This window comes from Pipistrellus hanaki (genome assembly GCF_964339955.1).
Source record: "Pipistrellus hanaki genome assembly, chromosome: 6".
Classification (NCBI taxonomy): Eukaryota; Metazoa; Chordata; class Mammalia; order Chiroptera; family Vespertilionidae; genus Pipistrellus; species Pipistrellus hanaki.
In genome coordinates, this window is record NC_140508.1 from 35954901 (window position 1) to 35978268 (window position 23368).

Here is a 23368-nt window from a genome sequence, read left to right on the forward strand (position 1 = left end):
CTTTTTAGTAAATCCCAAAACACCATCTTAAATACAGGATCTGCTTATATCTTAGAGAAAAGATTATATTCACAGTAGAACTCTCTTGGTGAATCAAAAGAGAAAAACAAAAGCATTTCAGAAAATAGTTAAGAAAAAATAAGGTAACATTCTGAAGTTCCAGATGGACATGAATTTTGAGAGGAACACTATTCTTCACACCACTACATTCATAATTGCTGGTCAATATCTTGATTCTAAAACTTTTAATTAGCCGGCACTGGTTTGGCTCAGTGGTAGAGCGTCGGTCTGCGGACTGAAAGGTCCCGGTTCGATTCCGGTCAAGGGCATGTACGTTGGTTGCGGGCACATCCCTGGTAGGGGGTGTGCAAGAGGCAGCTGGTCGATGATTCTCTCTCATCGACGTTTCTGACTCTCTATCCCTCTCTCTTTCTCTCTGTGAAAAATCAATAAAAATATATTTAAAAATAAATAAAAAATAAAATTTTTAATTAGCAATAAATGCAATAAAGTAGACAAAAGAACATTAAAAGGCCTAGCTTTTGTCTTATTTTGCCACACAATAATATGGGACAATGGGCAAATCTCTTAATGTCTCTGGAACTCAGGTTTCTATTCTATAAACTAAGGGGCTTATACTAAACAGACTTCTAAATAACTCTCAGTTATTAAACTATATGATTCTCATATAATGAGAAATTCTCATTCCTCATTTGACCTTAATTGAACATCTCTGGGGCCAGAAACCTGAGGGTACAGTGGTAAATAACGCGTTTCAATGCCTTCTCTCAGGGACCTTACACTCTAGAAGGGGAACACCAGTATTGAACATATAATTATTATATTCACTCTAAAAAAATAAAACTACTGTTTGTTGTGAGAGTGTATAGCAGAGAGCCCTAACCTGGTTTGGGGGCAAGAGGGTATCAGAAAACATGTTAAGAAGGTAACAATCATACAAAACTTCTTCAAGCTAATTGTGTCTCAACGTGCAACTATTGAAATTGAAGTAGTAAACAATAGCATTGAACCACAGTTCCCTCTGGCATCTCCAGTAAGTTTCCAAGTTCAGAATACCCACAAAACCCAGTGGCAATATTGTTCCTATCATTCATTATACAGTACTGAGTCTTTTTTTTTTTTAATAAATCTTTATTGCTCAGATTATTACAATTGTTTCTCCTTTTTATCCCCATAGCTCCCTTCCACCCGGTTCCCACCCCACCCTCTGCCCTTACCTCCTCCCCCCCATTGTCCTCATCCATAGGTGTATGATTTTAGACTTTGTTTCTCCTTTTATCCCCATAGCTCCAGTCTCTTCCTGCACTCCCCACACCCTTTTCCCCCTGATAATTATCAATCTACTCCCTTTCTTTGCCCCTGATTCTACTATATTCACCAGTTTATTCTGTTCTTCAGATTTTTAATTCACTTGATTTTTAGATTCACTTGTTGATATATATGTAATTTTTATCTTTTTTTTATTCTTCCTCTTCTTAAATAATTTTTTAAAATATATTTTATTGATTTCACACAGAGAGGAATTGAGAGGGATAGAGAGTTAGAAACTTCGATGAGAGAGAAACGTTGACCAGCTGCCTCTTGCACACCCATCATTGGGGATGTGCCCACAACCAAGGTACGTGCCCTTGACCGGAATCATACCCGGAACCTTTCAGTCTGCAGGCCCACGCTCTATCGGATAGAGTCTATCCACTGAGCCAAACCGGTTTCGGCTTCTTAAAGAATTTTTAAGAATTTCATATAATACCGGTTTGGTGGTGATGAACTCCTTTAGCTTTTTCTTATCTGTGAAGCTCTTATCTGCCCTTCAATTCTGAATGATAACTTTGCTGGATACAGTAATCTTGGTTGTAGATTCTCGATATTCATCACTTTGAATATTTCTTGCCACTCCCTTCTGGCCTGCATAGTTTCTGTTGAGAAATTAGCTGATAGTCATATGGGTGCTCCCTTATAGGTAACCAACTGCCTTTCTCTTGCTGCTTGTAAGATTCTCTCTTTGTCTTTTGCCCTTGGCATTTTAATTATGATGTGTCTTGGTGTGGTCCTCTTTGGGTTCCTCTTGTTTGGGGTTCTGTGCGCTTCCTATACTTGTAAATCTATTTCTTTCACCAGGTGGGGAAAGTTTTCTGACATTATTTCTTCAAATATGTTTTCAGTATCTGGCACTCTCTCTTCTTCTGTCACCCCCATAATTCTGATGTTGGTACGCTTGAAGTTGTCCCAGAGGCTCCTTACACTATCTTCAACTTTCTGGATTCTCTTCTCTTCTTGCTTCTCCAGAGGAGTGTCCTTTGGCTCTTTGTATTCCAAATCTTTGACTTGTTTTTTGTGTTCCTCCAGACTGCTATTGCATCTCTGTATATTTTTTTTATTTCAGTCAGTATATGTTTAATTGCTAGTTGGGTCTCGTTAAATTTATCGGCCTGTTCTAGGAAATTCTTGAAAAACCTTATAATCGTGGTTTTGAACTCTATATCCAGTCTTTTGTTCTCTATCTCTTTCGTTTGAGATCTATTTCCTTGTCTTGGTATTTTCGCTGCTTCCACAGTCGGTAGGATGGCTTTGTGTGTTTGGTGTCCTATATGGCCCAGTGAGTCAGCCTTCCCAGTTACCTGAGGTAGACACTCTTGGTGCTCCCCTTTGTGGACTGCGTGTACAGCCTTGTTGTAGTTAAGTCTTGATTGTTGTTGGTATCACTGAGAGGAATTGACTTCCAGGCCCATTGGATGTGAGTATCAGCTGTGTCTACTCTGGGATACCTTCTGTATTGGAGACAGTCTTATAGAATCAGACTTGCAAAATTGCAAAAGCCTCTGTGCTCGGCTTGGATGGGGCAGAGTCTCAGGGCTGAGCTGAAAGTCTTGGCTTCCCGTCAGCCCTGCCCTTGTGCGCAAGCCTCAGACCTCTGCCTTCCATGGCTGCCCTGAGTTTCCGCCTGACCGTCCAGATTCCCTGTGCAAGAGTGTGGGTGCCCCAGGGGTTCGCCAGGAATTGGGTTGGGTTGTAGTCTGGAGCTTCTGGCCCTTCCGCCATGGAGAGGCCACAGCAACCTCCACAGTCAGACCTCTCTGCGTGCACTCACTCTCGTGTGACTGTAGACCCTGCCTGCTGCGGCTCTGAGCTCCCCCGAGTCTCCCAGTCTCTGAGTCTCTGGGTGCCTTTCTCTACAGTCCAGACTCCACCTGTGTGAGCCTGGGTCCATGGGGTTTTGGCCGGGGTTGGGGTTCAGTGCAGTCGGGGACTTCCTTTCCCTTCCCGCCAGCCAGGCATTCGGCTGCCCTTCCTCTCTGCACACGAGCGTCTCCCTCCCTCAGCGCTTTGCGGCTCCCAATCCGATCCGTGAGCCTCTCTCCTTCTTTCTAGTTGTATATTTCCCACTCCGCCAGCTTCCCTGTGGTTTGGGATGATGTCTGTTCTGTCTTTTAGTTGTTGTTTTGAAATTGTTGTGTGAGGCGGCAGCTTAGGTGCTTACCTAGGCTGTCATCCAGTACTGAGTCTTTCAATAAACTGTGAGCCAGTTAGTTTTGTGAAAACAAGGGAATAACTGTGGTAGAACAGTCTGTCAGAGGGTCATTCCTGTTGTCTTTGTGGTGTCATGAAAACTTTCCCTAAAGATTTTCTTTCATCATTGGAAAGGGAATTTTTCTCTTGCTCTAAGATCAACCCAAACTCTCCAAAGCCCCGGATCCCTGAGCCCCCAAGGCAATTTCCCCAAACTCTCTTCTATTGTTTCCTGCATAAAAATTAGTATGGGTCTCTGTGGTGCCTCTGGAGCTCACAAAATGGTCAAGGGGATAGAAATGAAGAGATGAGGCAAGATTGGGGTCATCTGAGAGAGAGAGAGAGGAAAACATTGTCACTTCAACACTGGGAAGCTTGAATCTCAGCCCTGTCTCTGGCCCTGACTTGTAGTCTGACTCCAGTGTCACACTGAACCTCTGTATTCCTATGTCTTCATTTCCCCCCTCTTTGAACCATCAACTTAGATATTTTACTCCCCTCCCAGACAGTAAAAGAAAAATGTGAGGAAATAAGTCTTTTAGGTATGTCTTCATAGAAATATTTCCTTGGCCCATTGTAGAAGGATGGAAGGTGTGTTTCTTGACATCAGAAACACAATTTTCTATAATTTTTAGTCTTCTGTATTTTATTTTATCTTCTATATCTTATTTTCCCTATAGGATGAGCCCAGGCTATATCCCCAGAGGGCATTCAATAACTACATTTTCCTCTATGTGGTATGAAGAGAATTAGAGCGATAATATAGTGAAATAGTTCAAAACAAGTAATTTAACCACTCATCATAACTGTTAAATGAGGACAATTCCTAGTTTATAAGGTCGTTGTGAGCATTAAGATATATAAAGTACTTAGCATAGTGTCTGGCACATGATAAATATATATATATATATATATATATATATATATATATATATATATATAGTAGCTGTTGTTATTATTGTAACCAGAACCCAAGTTTCAGCTGCCTGCCACCACAAAAACCAAACATGTGAGACAGATGCTGGTGAAAAAAGAAAGAGATTTTATTCCAGTGCCAGCACCTGAGGAGATGGGCTCTTGTCACAAAGCCCATCTCAGCATCTCAGTGCCATTTGGGATTTTGGAATCATTTGGGATTCCATAGGAATCAATAGGTGCCACACAGGCCCTAGCCGGTTTGGCTCAGTGAATAGAGCGTTGGCCTGTGGGCTGAAGGGGTCCCAGGTTCAATTTTGGTCAGGGATATATACACATTATATGAAAAACAGGTGGCGCACAGCTCAGTGACTGAGAAAAATCCCAGTTCCTTGGTGTGGGATTTAGTTGGAGTGCTCTTTTGGTTTTGATATTTGGATCTTTGGGTATTGTATGCTTTTCTTGTTGCCTATGTCTTAGTGGGTGTCTTAAGAATTGTGTTTTTAATTTGGGGTTTTATTACTAAGATTTAGTTTGAGAGTACTCATTTCTTTAAACTTGGTCTTTGCTTTAGATGTTTTGATTTCTGTGTTGAAATGGGCAGCTTAGTCTCTGTTCCATCAGAGAATTCATTATGTTGCATTTTAGCTGACTGGTTGGTACAAGCTTTCATGTTGTTACATCATAAGAATTCTACTCAGAAAGATCTAAGTTGATGGTTCAAAGAGGGGGGAAAGGTCTCATTCCCCTCCCAGCAGTAAAATAAAATTGCAAGGAAATAAGTCTTTTAAACACTAAATCCTCCTTCTGGTGGCTGGGAAGCTGCTGCAGTCCCAGGAGCAATTAATTGGGGGGGGGGGGATTAATACCACCCCAAAACTCTGGGCAAGCTGTGGGAGCAACAGGGGCCTCTGGCCCTCCTCAGTCTGAAGGGCGAAAAGAATGGTACTTTTACATTCAAGCCACTGGAGGCCTAGGAGTTGCTGCAATACTGTGAACAGCAGAGGGGGTTACTGTATCTCCCCATTCCCTCACAGTCTTGACAATTCAAATAGAAACAGAACAAAATAAGGAAATTAGTTATGTATTCTTTCCTTGGTTTTCATCTAAAATAAATAAGTGATGGACATTTAGTTGATAAATGATTGTATTCAGGAGGTCTACAAAAGATGGGCATGAGGCTGAGTTAATTAGATCATAATAGATCTCATTTGATCATAATATTTCAAAGCTGGATCAGACCTAAAGGAGATCATCTAAGTCCCTAAGAGAAACTCTCACATCTGTGCACAAGAAGGTTATATTCAAGGATGGCCATTAACCTCAGTGCCCCCTCCATAAGAACTACTATCCTAGAGTTAAAATGAATAATTAATTCTGTAGGAATCCACATAGGTAAGTCTCAAATAATAACAAAATTTGTGATCATTATTTTGTGGGCTTTACATATTTAAACTAATTTCTTCTCACAGAAAGCCTTGTAAGGTTAGTGCTTTTACTGTCTCTATTTTATGAATGGGAAAACAACTTACCCAAGATCATGTAGCTAGTAATTGTAATGATAGGATATAAGTTCTGACCTGGAATCTTTTTTTTTTTTAAAGAATTTTATTGATATTTAGATAGCGGAATCTTAATGTTTGACCACCAGGCTATAAATTTTCTCAATAGTATGATATTGCTGAAAAATCAAGATGCAGAAAGAGCCATATATATATATATATATATATAAGCATGTACATAAATGTTTAAAACCCTTAAGACATTTCTGTGTTTTTACAAAATCAAATATGTAGAAATGTAAAAATATTTATGGGAATGGTACTTACCAACTCAGATAGTGGTTACTTTTTGGGGAGGAAGAGAAATGAATCGGAGCTATATATTTATTTCTTTAAAATTCTGAAGCAAATATGGGGAAAATACTAACATTTGTGATAAGCACATAGGTAAATATAACAGTTCATGTGACTTGTCTAATGTCACATATGGTAAGTAACAAACATGGATTTTTTATTTTTAATATCACCAATCTAATTCCCCTTTTGGGGTTTAGAGTTTGTCTATATAGATTAGGGGACCAACCAGAGAGTAATTTGTTCTGGAGCCTACTGCAAGACAGTGGCAGAAGCCAGGAACCCAGACTTCCAGGATACTCTACACCCTTACCCACCACCACAACCCACATCCTGCCATTTTTATATAATCTGTTTTGTGTTCTGATTTTTCCTCCAAGGTTCATGGTTTTGCCTGCTGTCCATCTTGTGTTTGTTCTATTGGCTGATTACTTTTAGGAGATAATTTTTTGTTGTTCACTTATGTTCATTCCATTGCTTCATACTCAAACAGAATTTTATTTTAGAGTCATAAGCCCCAATCAGCAGTAGGAATTTGATGTTTTTTCTGCTTTCTTTCTCTCCTTTTTCCCCCTTCTTTCCCATTTAGTTTCACTTCTTATAACCCTGTATTCCATCACCTAATATCCCTCAGAAACAAGATGTTCCCTCCTCGCAACTCCGTATTTGAAATTCTTTATTTAGCTGAAGGACTTACTTGGTGAGCCATACAACAAATTAAAATAAAATAAAAATCACATTTGTGAAGTGCTTCACAGTTTTCAAAGGGTTGCCACAATCGCATTTGATTCTCCTTTCGACCCAGGATTGTAGGCCCAGGTAGTGGGTTCAAAAAGTTAACAAAACCTGGTCTAGAATCCAGGTCTCCTGGCATCTTAGTTGCTTTTCATTCCAATTGTTCCTGTCTCTACAGGCTACCAAAGAGAAGTTGGTCCCTAGAAATAAGGATAAATCAATTTGGGGCTGTACTGTACCCTCCAACCATCATTCCCACAAAAGCACATAATGCTTGCTTCAGGGCCCTGTGGTAAGCTGCTGCCTTCTGTAGTGCCTCTGGGCTTCGCATCACCAGGGGATCATATAAATTCCACTTCCTTATAAATTCTGGTTTGTCAAATAAAATCCCAGTGAGTAAGAAGAGGAGAACCTCACCCTAATAACTTACAGGAGGCAGCCCCTTCAACTGATGAAAATTTACATAGAAATTGAAAAATTATGAGAACAATGTTGAAAGTCCCAAAAGAGATAGGCTAGGCCTCAACAATTTGTCTGCCTACAGTTTAACTTTTCCACTTAGTTCCCGTTAGTCCTCTGAAAGAAGCTGAATTAAACCCTTCTCTGACAGGATTTGTTTTTCCAGGTTAATTCATTAGGCCAAAGTTTTATTCTATCTCCTGGGATCTGTTCAGTTCTTAAATCCTACCCATGAATATTTTCAGTGCAACCACTTCCCTCCCAGCTCCTAATCTCAGTGTCAGCACCAATTCCAATTCTAAAGACTAGAAGAAATATAAGGAAATCAGACCACAAGGCTTGTGGCCATCCCTTAAAAGTCCAGAGATGTGGTCATCCCTTAAAAGCCAAGAGATGAGACTGGGAAACTGGTAGCTCCTCGGGTCTTTTAAAAATCTCAGCAGCACATCTTGCCTCTGCTTCCTAAGGACAGGTAAGGCACTCAGCTCTGGCTTCCCTTAGGGAGGCTGAGAATGGGCACTGTAAGTAGAAGGCAAACTATTTTCTTTTCTTTTGCTACCTATAGAGATTCTATTTTTCTTGAAGTTTAAGTTTCAAATGACCTGAGTTGCTAGAAACCCTCTCTGTAAAATAAATGATACCCTTGGCTTTTGCATTTTTTTTTTTTTTTTTGTAAAATCTGCTCTCCTTGTCTACTTACCATTGCTTTTTTAACTGACGGGACATTTCTTGTTTTCATTGTGAATTGAAGAGAATCTTCCTCTTGTGAGATGGAGGGAAGTTTGAAATAGTTTTTGTAATATGGTTAGTTGTGTTCTTCTTGTCTTTGAAATGTCAGACAAGCCAACAGTAAGCCCTCTCTACTGCAAGGTAAGAACCAAAGTTCTTTTGGCCTCTGTCCTTCGCGGGGAGGCATATGAGTTTAGTTGGCAACATAAAAATGCTTTCAGAAATGAGTGAAGATGCTGCCACCTTGATAATTTAAATAACTTGTCAGTCATCTCTCATTTCTTAGTTTTCAGGAAAGCCAGATTTATTTGTTCTACTTTTTTTTTTGGTCAGAGTGGTTAGGAGTTTAGAGTAAAGGAAGTATTCTACTTTTCACTAACTAGTAGCTTCTTATTTCTTTTTACTCTGCTTTTTCCATTTTCTAGCAGTAAATTATAAAATTCTTAGAAGTACTACTTCAAAATCTCAACCCTGACATGAGTCACATTTTAGCAGTTCTTTAAATGTCTTCAAAAACTCGCCAAAACCTGTTTGGCTCAGTGGATAGAGCGTCGGTCTGCAGACTGGAAGGTCCCAGGTTCGGTTTCCTGTCAAGGGCATGTACATTGGTTGTGGGCACATCCCTGGTGTGGGGTGTGCAAGAGGCAGCTGGTTGATGTCTCTCTTCCGTCGATGTTTCTAGCTCTCTATCTCTCTCCTTTCCCTTCCTCTCTGTAAAAAATCAATAAAATATATTTTAAATAAATAAATAAATAAATAAATAAATGTCTTCAGAAACTCTCTTGTAATATCATATTTCTAATGACTTTTACAAAGCAGAATTTAGGATTTGGGATCAATCTGCCTGTGTAGAATTGGTTCATTTCATATTTATTAGAGCTAAAACAGATAAACAAAATTCCACTTATTGAAAAATCCTCTTTTTCCTAAGTTGTGTATGTTTTTACCAGAGTGGAAGTAGCTGCCTGGATGGTTTGTGTTCTTGAGGAGGGACACAGCCTTCTCTCAAATTTTAATTCAGGGCCCCGTAAGCAGAGTCAGGGTCTGCCACATATTTCTTAATCTCAAAAGACCCTGAAGAAGACTGTCCATACTAGACCCAAATCACCCATTAAAATATTATTCAATTTGGCATCTGTTAGTCATAAAAATTAAGCTTTAGCTAGAACAGTCAAATCAGTCTGCATATACTAGTAGATATAACCCCAGGAGATCAAATCACTTTGGTGTTGTTAAAGAAAAAAGTATTATGATACTTGTTTAAATGATAAAAAAGAGGAAGAGATTAACTAAATGACTTATATGGATATATATATATAACCCATAGACACAGATAATACTGTGGTGAAGGCCTGGGTGGGGTGGAAGAGGTCAATGTAGAGGGGAAATGGGGACATCTGTAATACTTTCCACAATAAAGATAATTTAAAAAAATAAATGGTAAGAAAGACTTTATGGAAGACTATTGTAATAGGGACATTATTATGGGAGGTTGGGGAATTTGTGCATTTTACTGTTGTAAATTATATTTTAACAAAGTACTGTAAGTATGGGGGCAGAAATCTCCCATGATGACTCTAATGGTAACCAAGTTTAAATTCTCTGGACAAATAATTCCTAAGATCTCTTCCAGTTCTAAAATCCTATGATTCTTTTTTTTTTTTTTTTTTCTTACTTATTTTGTTTATTTTTTTTTCCAATCAATCTTTATTGTTCATATTATTACAAAGGTTCCTCATTTCTTCCCCCCTCCACCAGGTTCCCACCCCACCCTCCACCCCCTCCCCATCCCCCATTGTCCTCATCCATAGGTGCACAGTTTATGTTCAGTCTCTTCCTCCCTCCCTTTGCCCGATAGTAAATCCCTTTTCAGATAGTAAATCAGTTACTTAGCATTTTCTCATATCAACAATACCTCCACATGCCCAATGATACACCTCACACAAAAGACACCTCCAAATAGGTCAACCAGCCTCATCCAGGCCCCACCCAAGGCACTCACAGATCAACACCCCAGCGCTACAATAACTCAACACATCCAGATCTAAGCCTTCATCACTTGATTCAGCAGACCCTCAAGTTCCCGCAAAAGTTTCCAGCCATGTCTGAGAGGCAGCCATGGGGCAGGGGCAGGCGAGGAGCGAGCTGCTCCCGGCCTGGCCTCTGTTGCTCTGGTTCGTTCCACAACCAGCTGCTCCGGATCTGGTCACTGCCGCTCCCGACCTAGCTGCTCTGGACTTGGCTGTTGCTGCTACAGGCCTGGCCGCACCCGACCCGGCTGCTCTGGGCCCGGTTGCTCCAGGCCCGGCCGCTCCGGGCCTGGCCACTCCCAGCCTGTCAGCCGCTGCTCCGGGCCTGGCCGCTCCCAGCCTGGCAGCCGCTGATCCGGGCCTGGCCGCACCAGACCCGGCTACTCCGGGCCTGGCCGCTCCCAGCCTGGCAGCCGCTGCTCCAGGCCTGGCCACAACAGACCCGGCTGCTCCGGGCCTGGCCGCTCCCAGCCTGGCAGCCACTGCTCCAGGCCTGGCCGCCCCCAGCCTGGCATCTGATGCTCTGGGCCTGGCCGCTCCCAGCCTGGCAGCCGCTGCTCCGGGCCTGGCCACACCAGACCCGGCTGCTCCGGGCCTGGCCACCCCCAGCCTGGCAGCCACTGCTCCGGGCCTGGTTGCACCAGACCCGGCTGCTCCGGGCCTGGCCACTCCCAGCCTGGCAGCCACTGCTCCGGGCCTGGCCACAACAGACCCGGCTGCTCCGGGCCTGACCGCTCCCAGCCTGGCAGCCACTGCTCCGGGCCTGGCCACCCCCAGCCTGGCATCCGCTGCTCCGGGCCTGGCCACACCAGACCCGGCTGCTCCAGGCCTGGCCGCCCCCAGCCTGGCAGCCACTGCTCCGGGCCTGGCCGCACCAGACCCGGCTGCTCCGGGCCTGGCCGCTCCCAGCCTGGCAGCCGCTGCTCCGGGCCTGGCCGCACAAGACCCGGCTGCTCCGGGCCTGGCCGCTCCCAGCCTGGCAGCCGCTGCTCCGGGCCTGGCCGCACAAGACCCGGCTGCTCCGGGCCTGGCCGTTCCCAGCCTGGCAGCCGCTGCTCCGGGCTTGGCCGCACCAGACCCGGCTGCTCTGGGCCCGGCTTCCTCGGGCCCGGCCGCTCCAAGCCTGGCCGCTCCCGGGCTGGATGCTCTGGGCTTGGCTACTGCTGTTCTGGGCCTGGCTGCTCCCAACCCAGCTGCTCTGGGCCCGGCTTCTCCGGGCCCGGCCACTCCGGGTCTAGGTGTTCCTGGACTGGCCACCCTGGGCTTGGCCGCCTCTGCCTCAGGCCTGGCTGCCACTGCCCCAGGTCTGGCTGCTCCAGTGCTGGCCGTTGATGCTCTTGTTCTGGCTGCGGCTGCTCTGGGGCCTGGCCACTGCTGCTCCGGGCCCGGCTGCCACTGCCGTGTGCCTGGCCACTCTAGGCCTGGTCGCCACTGTTCCAACATTCTGTTCCTTTTTCTTTTTTTTTTCTTTTTTTTTTAAAAAAAACGCATTTATGTTGCAATGTTGGCTGGTGAGTTGAGTTCTGACTTAGTCTTTGATTTTTCAAGATCTTCTTTGTATTCTTTCTTAAGTAATTTTACTATCATTTGCTCTCACTTGATTTCTTCACATTGAGAACTTCTTTGGTTTCTTCCTCCTTGTCCTGGGAGCTCAGCAGGTTGGCCTGTGGCACCCCTTTGTTCTCCGCGGGCTCCTGCGCTGCTTCAGCCTGTTGCCGGGGTCAGCGCCGCCCAGGAAGCAGCCCCCATCCTTGGCTCTGTTGCCCGCGCTCAATGGTCGAAGGCTCAGGGGCACCCCACCCCCTGGGGGCCCCGTCGCCCGGCTCCCTGCCGGCGCCCAGCTGGCTGGTGTCCGGCAGGGGCTCCTGCTCCTCGTCGCGTTCCTGCAGTCTGGAGCTTTCTTTCTCCCTCCCGCTAGGGGAGTCCAGGATCAGAGTCAACAGACTGTCCTCTGCGCACAGTGTGCGCGACTCCGGGGGCTCGGCCATTCGCCGCTTTCCCAGGACTCCACCTCACAGCCCAGTCTCCCCCTGCCCGAGCCTGGGACCCCAGGGACTGGCCCAGACCTGGACTTCGGGGCGGTTCGGACTGAGGCTCAGTGCCACCGGAGGCTTTGTTTCTTCCGGCTAGTAATCCAGCATCAGAGTGATCCTATGATTCTTTAATTTGTTTACACCCTATGACTTTTATATCTCCATCTCAATTTCCTTACCAGTCACTTTAACCCACAAATTAGATAATCTCTTTTGCCTTTCTTGGTCAAAGATATTAAGAAAAGCCAGTCCTTAGCCTATGCTAGCACTCAGATAAGGGATAGTGATAAAATTTCAGAGTTGTCTAGGCCCCAGTATCTCAGAACAAAGGCCAACAGCTGAAACCGGTTTGGCTCAGTGGATAGAGCATCAGCCTGCGGACTGAAGGGTCCCAGGTTCGATTCCGGTCAAGGGCATGTACCTTGGTTGCGGGCACATCCCCAGAAGGGGGCGTGCAAGAGGCAGCTGATCGATGAATCTCATCGATGTTTCTAATTCTATCTCTCTCCCTTCTTCTCTGTAAAAAATCAATAAAATATATTTTTTTAAAAAGAACAAAGGCCAAGGAAAAGACATTGAATCACCATCAGTCTGACTTATGGTCCTGTTTTCTTGGCACAACAGGACCAATAAGTCTGAATATTTTCTTTTCTTACCTATTTATTCATTTACCAGATATTTGAGTGCCTGCTTTATGCCAGATGTTATTTGATAGTTAGTGGGAGCAGCATAATGAATATAACAATTTATTTATTTATTTATTTATTTATTTATTTATTTATTTATTTTTAAAGTTAGGTATTGTTACTAATGTGTGTGTTTTTTTAAATATATTTCATTGATTTTGTACAGAGAGGAAGGGAGAGAGATAGAGAGCTAGAAACATCGATGAGAGAGAGTCATCAATCAGCTGCCTCTTGCACACCCCCTATTGGGGATGTGCCCGCAACCAAGGTACATGCCCTTAACCGGAATCGAACCCAGGTCCCTTCAGTCCCCAAGCCAACGCTCTATCCATTGAGCCAAACCGGTTTCGGCGAATATAACAACAATTTAAACTCCTCTATCCTAAAGGAGTTTAAATTCTATAAAAGAAGAAAAGCCAATATGAAGTTAAACAGAGATAGCTGCTGCTAATTGTGATAAGAGCTATGAAAGAAGTAGGATGATGGGATAGGTAGAAACAGGAAGGATACTTTTAGATAGAATCTTCAAAGAAAGGGGTGTTATTTGTACAAAGATCCAAAGATTGCCAATGATCCAGCCATTCAAAGAGCTGAGGGATTCAGGTTCAAGGCCAAGCAATGAGCATTAGGGCTAAAGTAGGAAAGAATTTAACATATTCGAGGAAGAGAAGCACAATATGTCTAGAATGTGATTACTGAAAAAGAGAGTCTATCACATGAGGTCAGTGAGTAGCAGGGCTTTGCAAGCAATTTTGATTTTATTTCAAAAAAAATGGGAAGCTAGCCATAGCTGGTTTGGCTCAGTGAATAGAACATCAGTTTGCAGACTGAAGTGTCCTGGCTTCGACGCCAGCCAAGGGCACATGTCTAGGTTGTGCAGGCAGCAGCCGATCAATGATTCTCTCTCATCATTGATGTTTCTATCTTTCCTTCACCCTTCCTCTCTGAAATCAATAAAGAAATATTTTTTTGGGGGAAAAGAACAATGGGAAACTATTAAAGGTTTTAAGCAGGGGGTGATCTGTGATTTGAATTGTGCCTTTCCACCTCCCCCCAAAAGTTATTCTGGCTGCTATTGGGAATGGATGGAAGAGGGCAAGAATGGAGACAGGATGTCAATTAAGAGACATTAAAAGTTATCCAGCTGAGGCCGGTTTGGCTCAGTGGATTAGAGCATCAACCTGCGGACTGAAAGGTCCCAGGTTTGATTCCTGTCAAGGGCATGTGCCTTGGTTGCGGGCACATCTCCAGTGGGAGGTGTGCAAGAGGCAGCTGATCGATGTCTCTCTCTCATCGGTGTTTCTAACTCTCTATCTCTCTCTCATCCTCTCTGTGAAAAAACAATAAAATATATTATTAAAAAAAAAAAAGTTATCCAGGCGCCCTAACCAGTTTGGCTTGGTGGATAGAGCATCAGCCTGGGGACTGAAGGGTCCCAGGTTTGATTCCGGTCAAGGGCATGTACCTTGGTTGCGGGCACATCCCCAGTAGGATGCGTGTAGGAGGCAGCTGGTTGATGTTTCTCTCCCATCGATGTTTCTAACTCTCTATCCCTCTCCCTTGCTCTATATATATATATAAAAAAAAATCAATAAAAAATGTCACACATCAACAAGACTCTTGAGGTACATAAGCTGATTGCATTTAGCCATGACTTTCCACACCTTCTTTTACAGAGTTTAGTCAGATTCAACCACACTGATGCATTTGTAAATACACAACTAGACTTTACAAAATCTTTCTTGGTGCAACTGTCTGACCTGCTCCAAAGCCTAGAGAGCTAGAATTAGAAATTGTGAATTCATAGAGTTTGAGAATAGAAAGATATTTAGATTCTTCTATTCAATAAATTTTTTTATTAAGTTCCTATTCTGTGCCTCATAATGTATACTGAATTATATAGTCATATTGTCTCATTTTACAGATGAGAAACCAGAGGCCCCGACAGGCAGGGTCACACAGCCCCTTAAATGGCAAGTACATCCAGGTGACCTGACTCCTCTTCCTGGATTCTTTCTATCCACCATGCTGAAGAAAAACTCATCTTAAGTGCTAAGTAGTAACAAAGCAGCTGATGAGTTTAAGAGGAGGACGTGTCATCAGTGACACTACAAATCAAAGAACTGCCTCACTACTACGGAGTGGAAGGCCAAATCATCCTTGAGAAACATTACACAGGTAGTCACTGCTGCCAGGATTATTATCCTGTGTTAATTGCAGGGAGTGTGTGTCCCATGTAGAGTGGTAACAGCAATAGGGGCTTTTATAGGCCCATAATCCTTTACCTGAAATTTCCAAATTCCCTAACTCTGAAAATTGTAAGGTTTTAATTTTCCTTTAGTAATTCATTTGACAGCAAAATGACCTTACCTAAAATCATTTGGCAACAAACCTGACCTGAGTGTGTGAGTCAATTCACAGCCTTTGTTTGTTCTGTTGTTATGAATATTCACATCTTTTTGCTACAGAAGCATCAATATTTTTATCATGGATGCTCTCGGGCCCCTTTATAATGGGGTTTAATAAAGTATATAGATATTGTTTTCTTACAACCCACAAAATTCTGAATTTAAAAAAAAAAATCTGACTCCAAGGATTATAACACAACCAGGTATTATGAACCTATATTACATTTAGAATATACATATCCGCCCCAGGATTGGTGCAAGGTATACTGGTTTTTAGCCCTCTCCCAATACACAAGGAAGTTTAATTCCACTGAGACTTCACCCTTTCCAGACTCAGAGTAGTTTTATAGTTCCACTAAGTTACTTGGGTTCTAAGAAATTACATTTTAAGTTTATTACTTATTGTTGCTTATATAGCAAAGGAACCTTTTGTTATTGTTGTTAATCCTCACCCAAGGAAAAATTTCCATTGAATTTTTTTAGAGAGAGTGGAAGGGAAGGGGAGAGACTAAGAAGCATTGATATGAGACACATCAATTGGTTACCTCCTGCACACCCCCAACCAGGGCCAGGGATCGAGCCTGCAACCTAAGTACATGCCCTTGACCGCAACCCTTCAGTCCGTGGGTCGACACTCAAGTCTAACCACTGAGAAAAACTGGCTAGGACTGGTTTGTTTTTTATACATGTTTTTTTTTTTTTGTTTAACTATAGCTAATATGAGCTAGAACCTCAGAGATCAAATTGCATGAGGTAAGAACCTAAGGGCCTGAATGGATGTTTTAGGCTTTAGGGCATGAGATTTGTTGAACCACCACACAACAAAGATGTGAGCTGCCTAAGAAACTTCTTTATTACCTCTTTCTGTTTTACATTTGAGTGTTCTGCAAGTCAGCGTTTATTTGAAGAATTCCGCTACTAAATGAATGCAAACCACTGGCCTAGCCACTTCTCTCATTTTATCAACAAGGAACTTAGAGTCTTTAATAAAGAATGGATTAACCCAGTTATACATCTTACTAATGCTTAAGCCAAGACAAGATCTCAGAGCTCCTGACTCCAAGCCCAGTGCTCATTTCATTGACTCTCTACCAGGCTTTGAGAAGAAAAGTGGTGGCCACTTCATGTTAGGCAAATGCCCGATGATAAAGGGATCTAAAGAAATCAGAAGAAATGTCATTAGGGCTGAGAGGAGTAGAGGATGGACTTCAAGAAGTTTATAATGAGGGTGAGGGCTGACTGTTTGGATCCCCTACTTCTGGAATAGAACAGACATAAAGAAAATTTTACTCCAGGGAGGATCCAAGATGGCTGCTCGGGTATACACCTAGCCGCAGCAGCTCACAACAATTTCAAGGGAATACAACTAAAATGTAGAGTGGACATGGCCCAGAGCTACAGGTAGTCGACTGACTGAAAACTCTACAATAGGAAGGAGGGAGAAAACCAGAAGGAAAATCAGAGGAGCTGAAAAAAAGCCTAAGGTACGGAGACATGCGGCGCGCTCGCATGTACGCGCGCGCGGAGAGGTCGCAGCCGGAGAGGAGGAGAGGGCTGGGTGCTGCCCGGCGTTCCTTAGCAGGAAGGAAATAGAACTCCCAGCCTGGGCTGAACCCCCAAACTGGCAGCACTGAGCCCCAAGTTATGGGCCAGACCCTGGGGACCCAGGCTCCGGCAGGGGGAGACAATCCCGGGGGACGGCGAAATGCGGGGCCCCCGGAGTCGCGCGCACATGGCGCGCAGAGAACTGAATGTTGACTCTGATGCTGGATTACCCTAGCCGGAAGAAACAAAGCCTCCGGTGGCAGCTCTGAGCCTCAGTCCGGACCCCCCGAACTCCAGGTCTGGGCCAGTCCCTGGGGACCCAGGCTCGGGCAGGGGGAGATGGAGCTGTGAGGTGGAGTCCTGGGAGCGCGGCGAAAGGCCGAGCCCCCGGAGTCGCGCACACTGTGCGCAGAGGACAGTTTGTTGACTCTGATCCTGGACTCCCCTAGTGGGAGGGAGAAAGAAAGCTCCAGACTGGAGGAACGCTACGAGGAGCAGGAGCCCCTGCCGGACACCGGCCAGCCGGGCGCCAGCAAGGAGCCGGGCGACGGGGCCCCCAGGGGGTGGGGTGCCCCTGAGCCTTCGACTGCTGAGCGCGGGCAACGGAGCCAAGGACGGGGGCTGCTTCCTGGGCGGCGCTGACCCCGGCAACAGGCTGAAGCAGCGCGGAAGCCCGCGGAGAACAAAGGGGTGCCACAGGCCAACCTGCTGAGCTCCCAGGACAAGGAGGAAGAAACCAAAGAAGTTCTCAATGTGAAGAAATCAAGTGAGAGCAAATGATAGTAAAATTACTTAAGAAAGAATACAAAGAAGATCTTGAAAAATCAAAGACTAAGTCAGAACTCAACTCACCAGCCAACATTGCAAAATAAATGCGTTTTGTTTTTTTTTTAAAAAAGAAAAAAAAAAAAAGAGAAAAAAGGGACAGAATGTTGGAACAGCGGCGACCAGGGCTAGAGTGGCCAGGCACAAGGCAGTGGCAGCTGGGCCCGGAGCAGCAGTGGCCAGGCCCCAGAGCAGCAGCAGCCAGAACAAGAGCATCAACGGCCAGCACTGGAGCAGCCAGACCTGGGGCAGTGGCAGCCAGGCCTGAGGCAGAGGCGGCCAAGCCCAGGGTGGCCAGTCCAGGAACACCCAGACACGGAGTGGCTGGGCCCGGAGCAGCTGGGTCTGGTGTGGCCAGGCCTGGAGCAGCGGCTGCCAGGCTAGGAGCGGCCAGGCCTGGAGCAGCAGCTGCCAGGCTGGGAGCAGCCAGGCCCGGAGCAGCCGGGTCTGGTGCGGCCAGGCCTGGAGCAGCGGCTGCCAGGCTGGGAGCGGCCAGGCCCAGAGCAACAGCTGCCAGGCTGGGAGCGGCCAGGCCTGGAGAAGCGGCTGCCAGGCTGGGAGCGGCCAGGCCCGGAGCAGCCGGGTCTGGTGCGGCCAGGCCCGGAGCAGCGACTGCCAGGCTGGGAGCGGCCAGGCCTGGAGAAGCGGCTGCCAGGCTGGGAGCGGCCAGGCCCGGAGCAGCCGGGTCTGGTGCGGCCAGGCCCGGAGCAGTGGCTACCAGGCTGGGAGTGGCCAGGCCTGGAGAAGCGGCTGCCAGGCTGGGAGCGGCCAGGCCCGGAGCAGCCGGGTCTGGTGCGGCCAGGCCCGGAGCAGCGGCTGCCAGGCTAGGAGCGGCCAGGCCTGGAGCAGCAGCTGCCAGGCTGGGAGCGGCCAGGCCCAGAGCAGCCGGGTCTGGTGCGGCCAGGCCTGGAGCAGCGGCTGCCAGGCTGGGAGCGGCCAGGCCCAGAGCAACAGCTGCCAGGCTGGGAGCGGCCAGGCCCGGAGCAGCCGGGTCTGGTGCGGCCAGGCCTGGAGCAGCGGCTGCCAGGCTGGGAGCGGCCAGGCCTGGAGCAGCAGCTGCCAGGCTGGGGGCGGCCAGGCCCGGAGCAGCGGCTGCCAGGCTGGGAGCGGCCAGGCCCGGAGCAGTGGCTGCCAGGCTGGGAGCGGCCAGGCCCGGAGCAGCCGGGTTGGGTGCGGCCAGGCCCGGAGCAGCGGCTGCCAGGCTGGGAGCGGCCAGGCCCGGAGCAGCGGCTGACAGGCTGGGAGCGGCCAGGCCCGGAGCGGCCGGGACCGGAGCAACCGGGCCCAGAGCAGCCGGGTCGGGTGCGGCCAGGCCTGTAGCAGCAACAGCCAAGTCCAGAGCAACTAGGTCGGGAGCGGCAGTGACCAGACCCGGAGCAGCTGGTTGTGGAACGAACCAGAGCAACAGAGGCCAGGCCCGGAGCAACCAGGCCCGAAACAGCTCGCTCCTCGCCTGTCCCTGCCCACGGCTGCCTCTCAGACATGGCTGGAAACTTTTGTGGGAACTTGAGGGTCTGCGGAATCAAGTGATGAAGGCTTAGATCTGGATGTGTTGAGTTAGTATAGCGCTGGGGTGTTGATCTGTGAGTGCCTTGGGTGGGGCCTGGATGAGGCTGGTTGACCTATTTGGAAATGTCTTTTGTGTGAAGTGTATCATTGGGCATGTGGAGGTATTATTGATATGAGAAAATGCTAAGTAACAGATTTACTATCTGAAAAGGGATTTACTATCGGGGAAAGGGAGGGAGGAAGAGACTGAACATAAACTGTGCACCTATGGATGAGGACAATGGGGGATGGGGAGGGGGCAGAGGGTGGGGTGGGAACCTGGTGGAGGGGGGAAGAAATGAGGAACCTTTGTAATAATATGAACAATAAAGATTGATTAAAAAAAAAAAAAAAAAGAGAAAAAGAAAATTTTACTCCAGCCAAGCTGAAGGCTGGGAAGAATAGGCTAGATACTGGCTAGGCTGCTGAAAAGACGGTGAGCCAAGGAGTGGGCGGGACCAGCAAGAACAGACATTCTCTTCTCACCCACAGAGCCTATGGCAGGGCAGACAGAACCTTAGAAAAGCAGCCTCCGCCAAAGCCGGTTTGGCTCAGTGGTAGAGCGTCGGTCTGCGGACTGAAAGGTCCCAGGTTCGATTCCGGTCAAGGGCATGTACATTGGTTGCGGGCACATCCTCGGTAGGGGGTGTGCAGGAGGCGGCCGGTCGATGTTTCTCTCTCATCGACGTTTCTAGCTCTCTGTCTCTCTCCCTTCCTCTCTGTAAAAAATCAATAAAATATATTAAAAAAAAAAAAAGAAAGAAAAGCAGCCTCAGCTTCCCAGACCACAGAGAACATGCCCAGGGAGGGTCTGGGTGGAGATCCTGCATTTAGAGAATATGAAGATGCTGCTGGAGCCCTCATTGAGACAAACATGCACAAATACCAGAAGAAATCCGCTCTGGGACCCATTGCTTCATCATAATCCGGCTAGTGACAGATTAATAAATCAATAAATACAGTTAGCCTTTGTGCACAAGTTCATTCTCCTGACTCAAACCATACCTGCATTCATCCCCTCTGGGTGTGGGAATACAGTCTATGCGACCACATACACTTGTCTGAGGGAGCATTTATTGCTGCATCTTTCTCACTGAGTCTTATGAGCCTTATTCACTCCACCTTAGTAAAACTTCTGCCTCTGTGAAGCAGTAGTAGGAACCTTTGAATAACTCTGCCCAGGCTTAGGGTTTCCTGGGGCCACTGGTTTTTTTTGGGGGGGAAATACATTACCCCACCCTCTGGTTGGCAGAGTCCAATCACAATGCATTCCTTTTCTCCTTACTTCATTCCTTGTCTTTCTTCCTCGTCCCATCTTTCCTTTTTTCTCTTCTTCCATCATCAGTTCTCCTTCCCTGTCTTAAGCCTTGCTGGTCCTCCGGTTCCCTTGGCACACTTGTGGAGCCGGGACAGAGCACCAGCCCAAAGAAACAAAGAAAGCAGGAGGGCACATTCTCTTGTCACATCCCCTGACTGCCTTCCCTGTCCCACTCAGGCCCCCTCAGATGGATGTCACCCGCCTGCTCCTGGCCACCCTGCTGGTCTGCCTGTGCTTCTCCACTGCTTATAGCCACCTGGCACCTGAAGAGAAGCCCGAAGATGACAGAAGCCTGAGGAGCAACTCCTCCGTGGACCTGTGGGATTCCCCCTCTGTCTCTGTCATGGGTAAGTAACCTGACCTTGGGTCCAGCTTCTGAGTTCTCACCCTTGAGAAGGGGCTTCAGGATGCCAAACATGCTCCCCAGGCTGATTGCCATAGGTCAAGGCTCCTTCTTGCTCACCCCATGAAATAGTCCTGGACGAATAAAGCGTCCCTTGACTCATTCGGCTTAGGAAAGCCCTGCGTGCCAACCTACCTAAAATGTAGCTTGGCGTGTTAGAGGCTTGGAGAGTTAAGACACTTGTGAACTTAGTTTAACTTAGCACTTCTGATACTTATTGAACCACAGCACACCTATCAGTGGTAACAAACTTTAGGAAATCCTGCAGACTATAACCAGGTCTGGAATGAACCAGTCCTGTCGGGCCAGGGTTGAGAATGACTGCTCAGGGAATGTATCAGGGCCATTACAGCTGGTACTAGAGATCTGTTTTAATTCCATCTGGAAATAATAATAACAAGCATACTTATTGTGTGCTAGGCACTGTGAGGTGAGGCACTATTTTTACTCTTATTTCACGGTTGAAGAAATGATGTCTTAGGAAAGCTAAGTAGCTAACGTAAGATCACACAGTTCTTAATTGGCGAGCAGGATTTAAACCCAGTTTTTTCACTTCAGAGCCTAAAATAAAAACTAATGTCCCTTACTGCCTTGCCTCTCACTCGCAAAAGAGGATATTCTAGATGAAGGCAAGGGAAGGGGTTGAAGCACTGACTGAACACCTTCGATGTGCCAGACTTTCCACTTTACAAACATACCTTACTATCCTCAAGACAGCCCTGCAAGGGAGGTATTACAGTACCCTGTTTGCAGATTAGAAAACTGAGTCTTAAGAAGAATAAGTAGGTTGGCTAAGGCTACACAGATGCTATATCACAAAGACTGAATTTAAATCAGGTCTGCCTGACTCCAAAGCTCTGAGAGATAAAAAATAGGACTACAGGAAACCTAGGTCTATACATGTGTAAGACACTGAGTCCATTTTACAGGGCTTCTGGAATTTCCCCTTTACCTTTCTTCAGAGGACACTTTGCTCTCAGTCCCTGGCTCCAGGTTAGCAGCCAGGCTAACAAGAACCTGATGGGGAAAAAAAAAAAAAAGAAAAAAAAAAAAGACCCTGATGGCCTAAGTGCCAAGATGTGATTCATCCAGCCAACCTCTCATCCTCTGCCCCTCCCTGGACTTTCTGGGCCCCCTCCACACTCCCCACTTCACTGCAGCTCGGGGCCCCAGAAACACCTGTCTTTGCTCTTTTCTCTCTTTAAAGGGCTCAACAAGAAGTCCAAAAAGATCAGCAGAAAAGAGGCAGAAAAGAAGAGAGCTTCCAAGGTAGGCCTGGGAGTTCTCACGTGGGGGTGGGGCTGCACTTAAAAGGGGAGGACCCCCAAGCTCTGGGTAGGAACTAAGTGACTTTTCAGACCTACATGAAGAAAGGAAGCTGACAGCTACCTAAAGGCTTCCTGCCCTTGAGTCCTAAACCAGACCCTCACAGAAGCCCAAGGAGCTGAGGTTCACTGAGTAAAAAAACTGACATGCTGAAAAGCATCTTTCTCTACTAGCGAGGCCCCTGCCTAAAATTTTATCACCCCTTATTCTTTTGGGTGAATGCACTGTTACCTACACCTCAGTCATTTCAGAATCATTTCCACAACTTTTGCCACATCTGAGTTTAATCTATTTATTAAATACATTTTAAATTAAAATGTTATAAATTATATAACTGTGACAGAAAACCAGTATCATTTATCATAAGTAGAAGTTAACTATAAAAATAAGTAAAATGAGCCTGGTCAGCGTGGCTCAGTGGTTGAGCATTGACCTATGAATCAGGAAGTCATGGTTGAATTCCTGATCAGGGCACATGCCTGGGTTTCAGGCTTGAGATATGCAGGAGGCAGCCCATCGATGATTCTCTCATCATTGATGTTGCAGTCTCTATTCCCTTCCTCTCTGATATCAATAAGAATATATTAAAAATAATAAGTAAAATGAAAATAAAACACCATTAGTGGATTCTAGCTAAATGGTATATCCTGCCAAAGGCTCTAAATCTGATGTTTGTTCTCTGTGTTAAAAGGAAGATTAGAAAGTATTGGGGAGGCATTAAGGACATATTGACACCAAACTATATTGAGCCTTTTAAGTTGAACAAGATAAAAAATAAATAATTCTTTCTCACTGGGACTCAGCATCATTTAATATTTATGCACCATTTAAAATCATATCACTATGGTACAGGTTCCCACACTTTGGGAAATACTGGAGTAAGGCATTGTTGAAATGCACACATTATTCCTTGGTGTGCCTCTTTTTATCAGATCATCTGTAATCAGACAAGGGAAGCCAGGACTAGGAGGTAGGAGGTAGGACCTGGCACTGATCTTGATAACATTCCTGCTCCTCTCTCGGC

General features: G+C 46.0%; 1 protein-coding gene across 7 annotated transcripts in view; it reads left to right on the forward strand.

Annotated features, from left to right (window-relative positions):
* Positions 1–23368, forward strand: part of ASIP (agouti signaling protein) — a 75616-nt gene that overhangs the window by 48130 nt on the left and 4118 nt on the right. For all 7 annotated transcript variants that reach the window (XR_014795403.1, XM_084888601.1, XM_084888596.1 and 4 more), the window contains 2 exons: positions 20793–20962; positions 22226–22287. Coding sequence is in view for 6 of the 7 variants with exons in the window: in XM_084888601.1 (XP_084744727.1) it covers positions 20793–20962; positions 22226–22287 (232 nt within the window). In the remaining variant the exon portion in view is untranslated. The remainder of the gene's footprint in view (positions 1–20792; positions 20963–22225; positions 22288–23368) is intronic.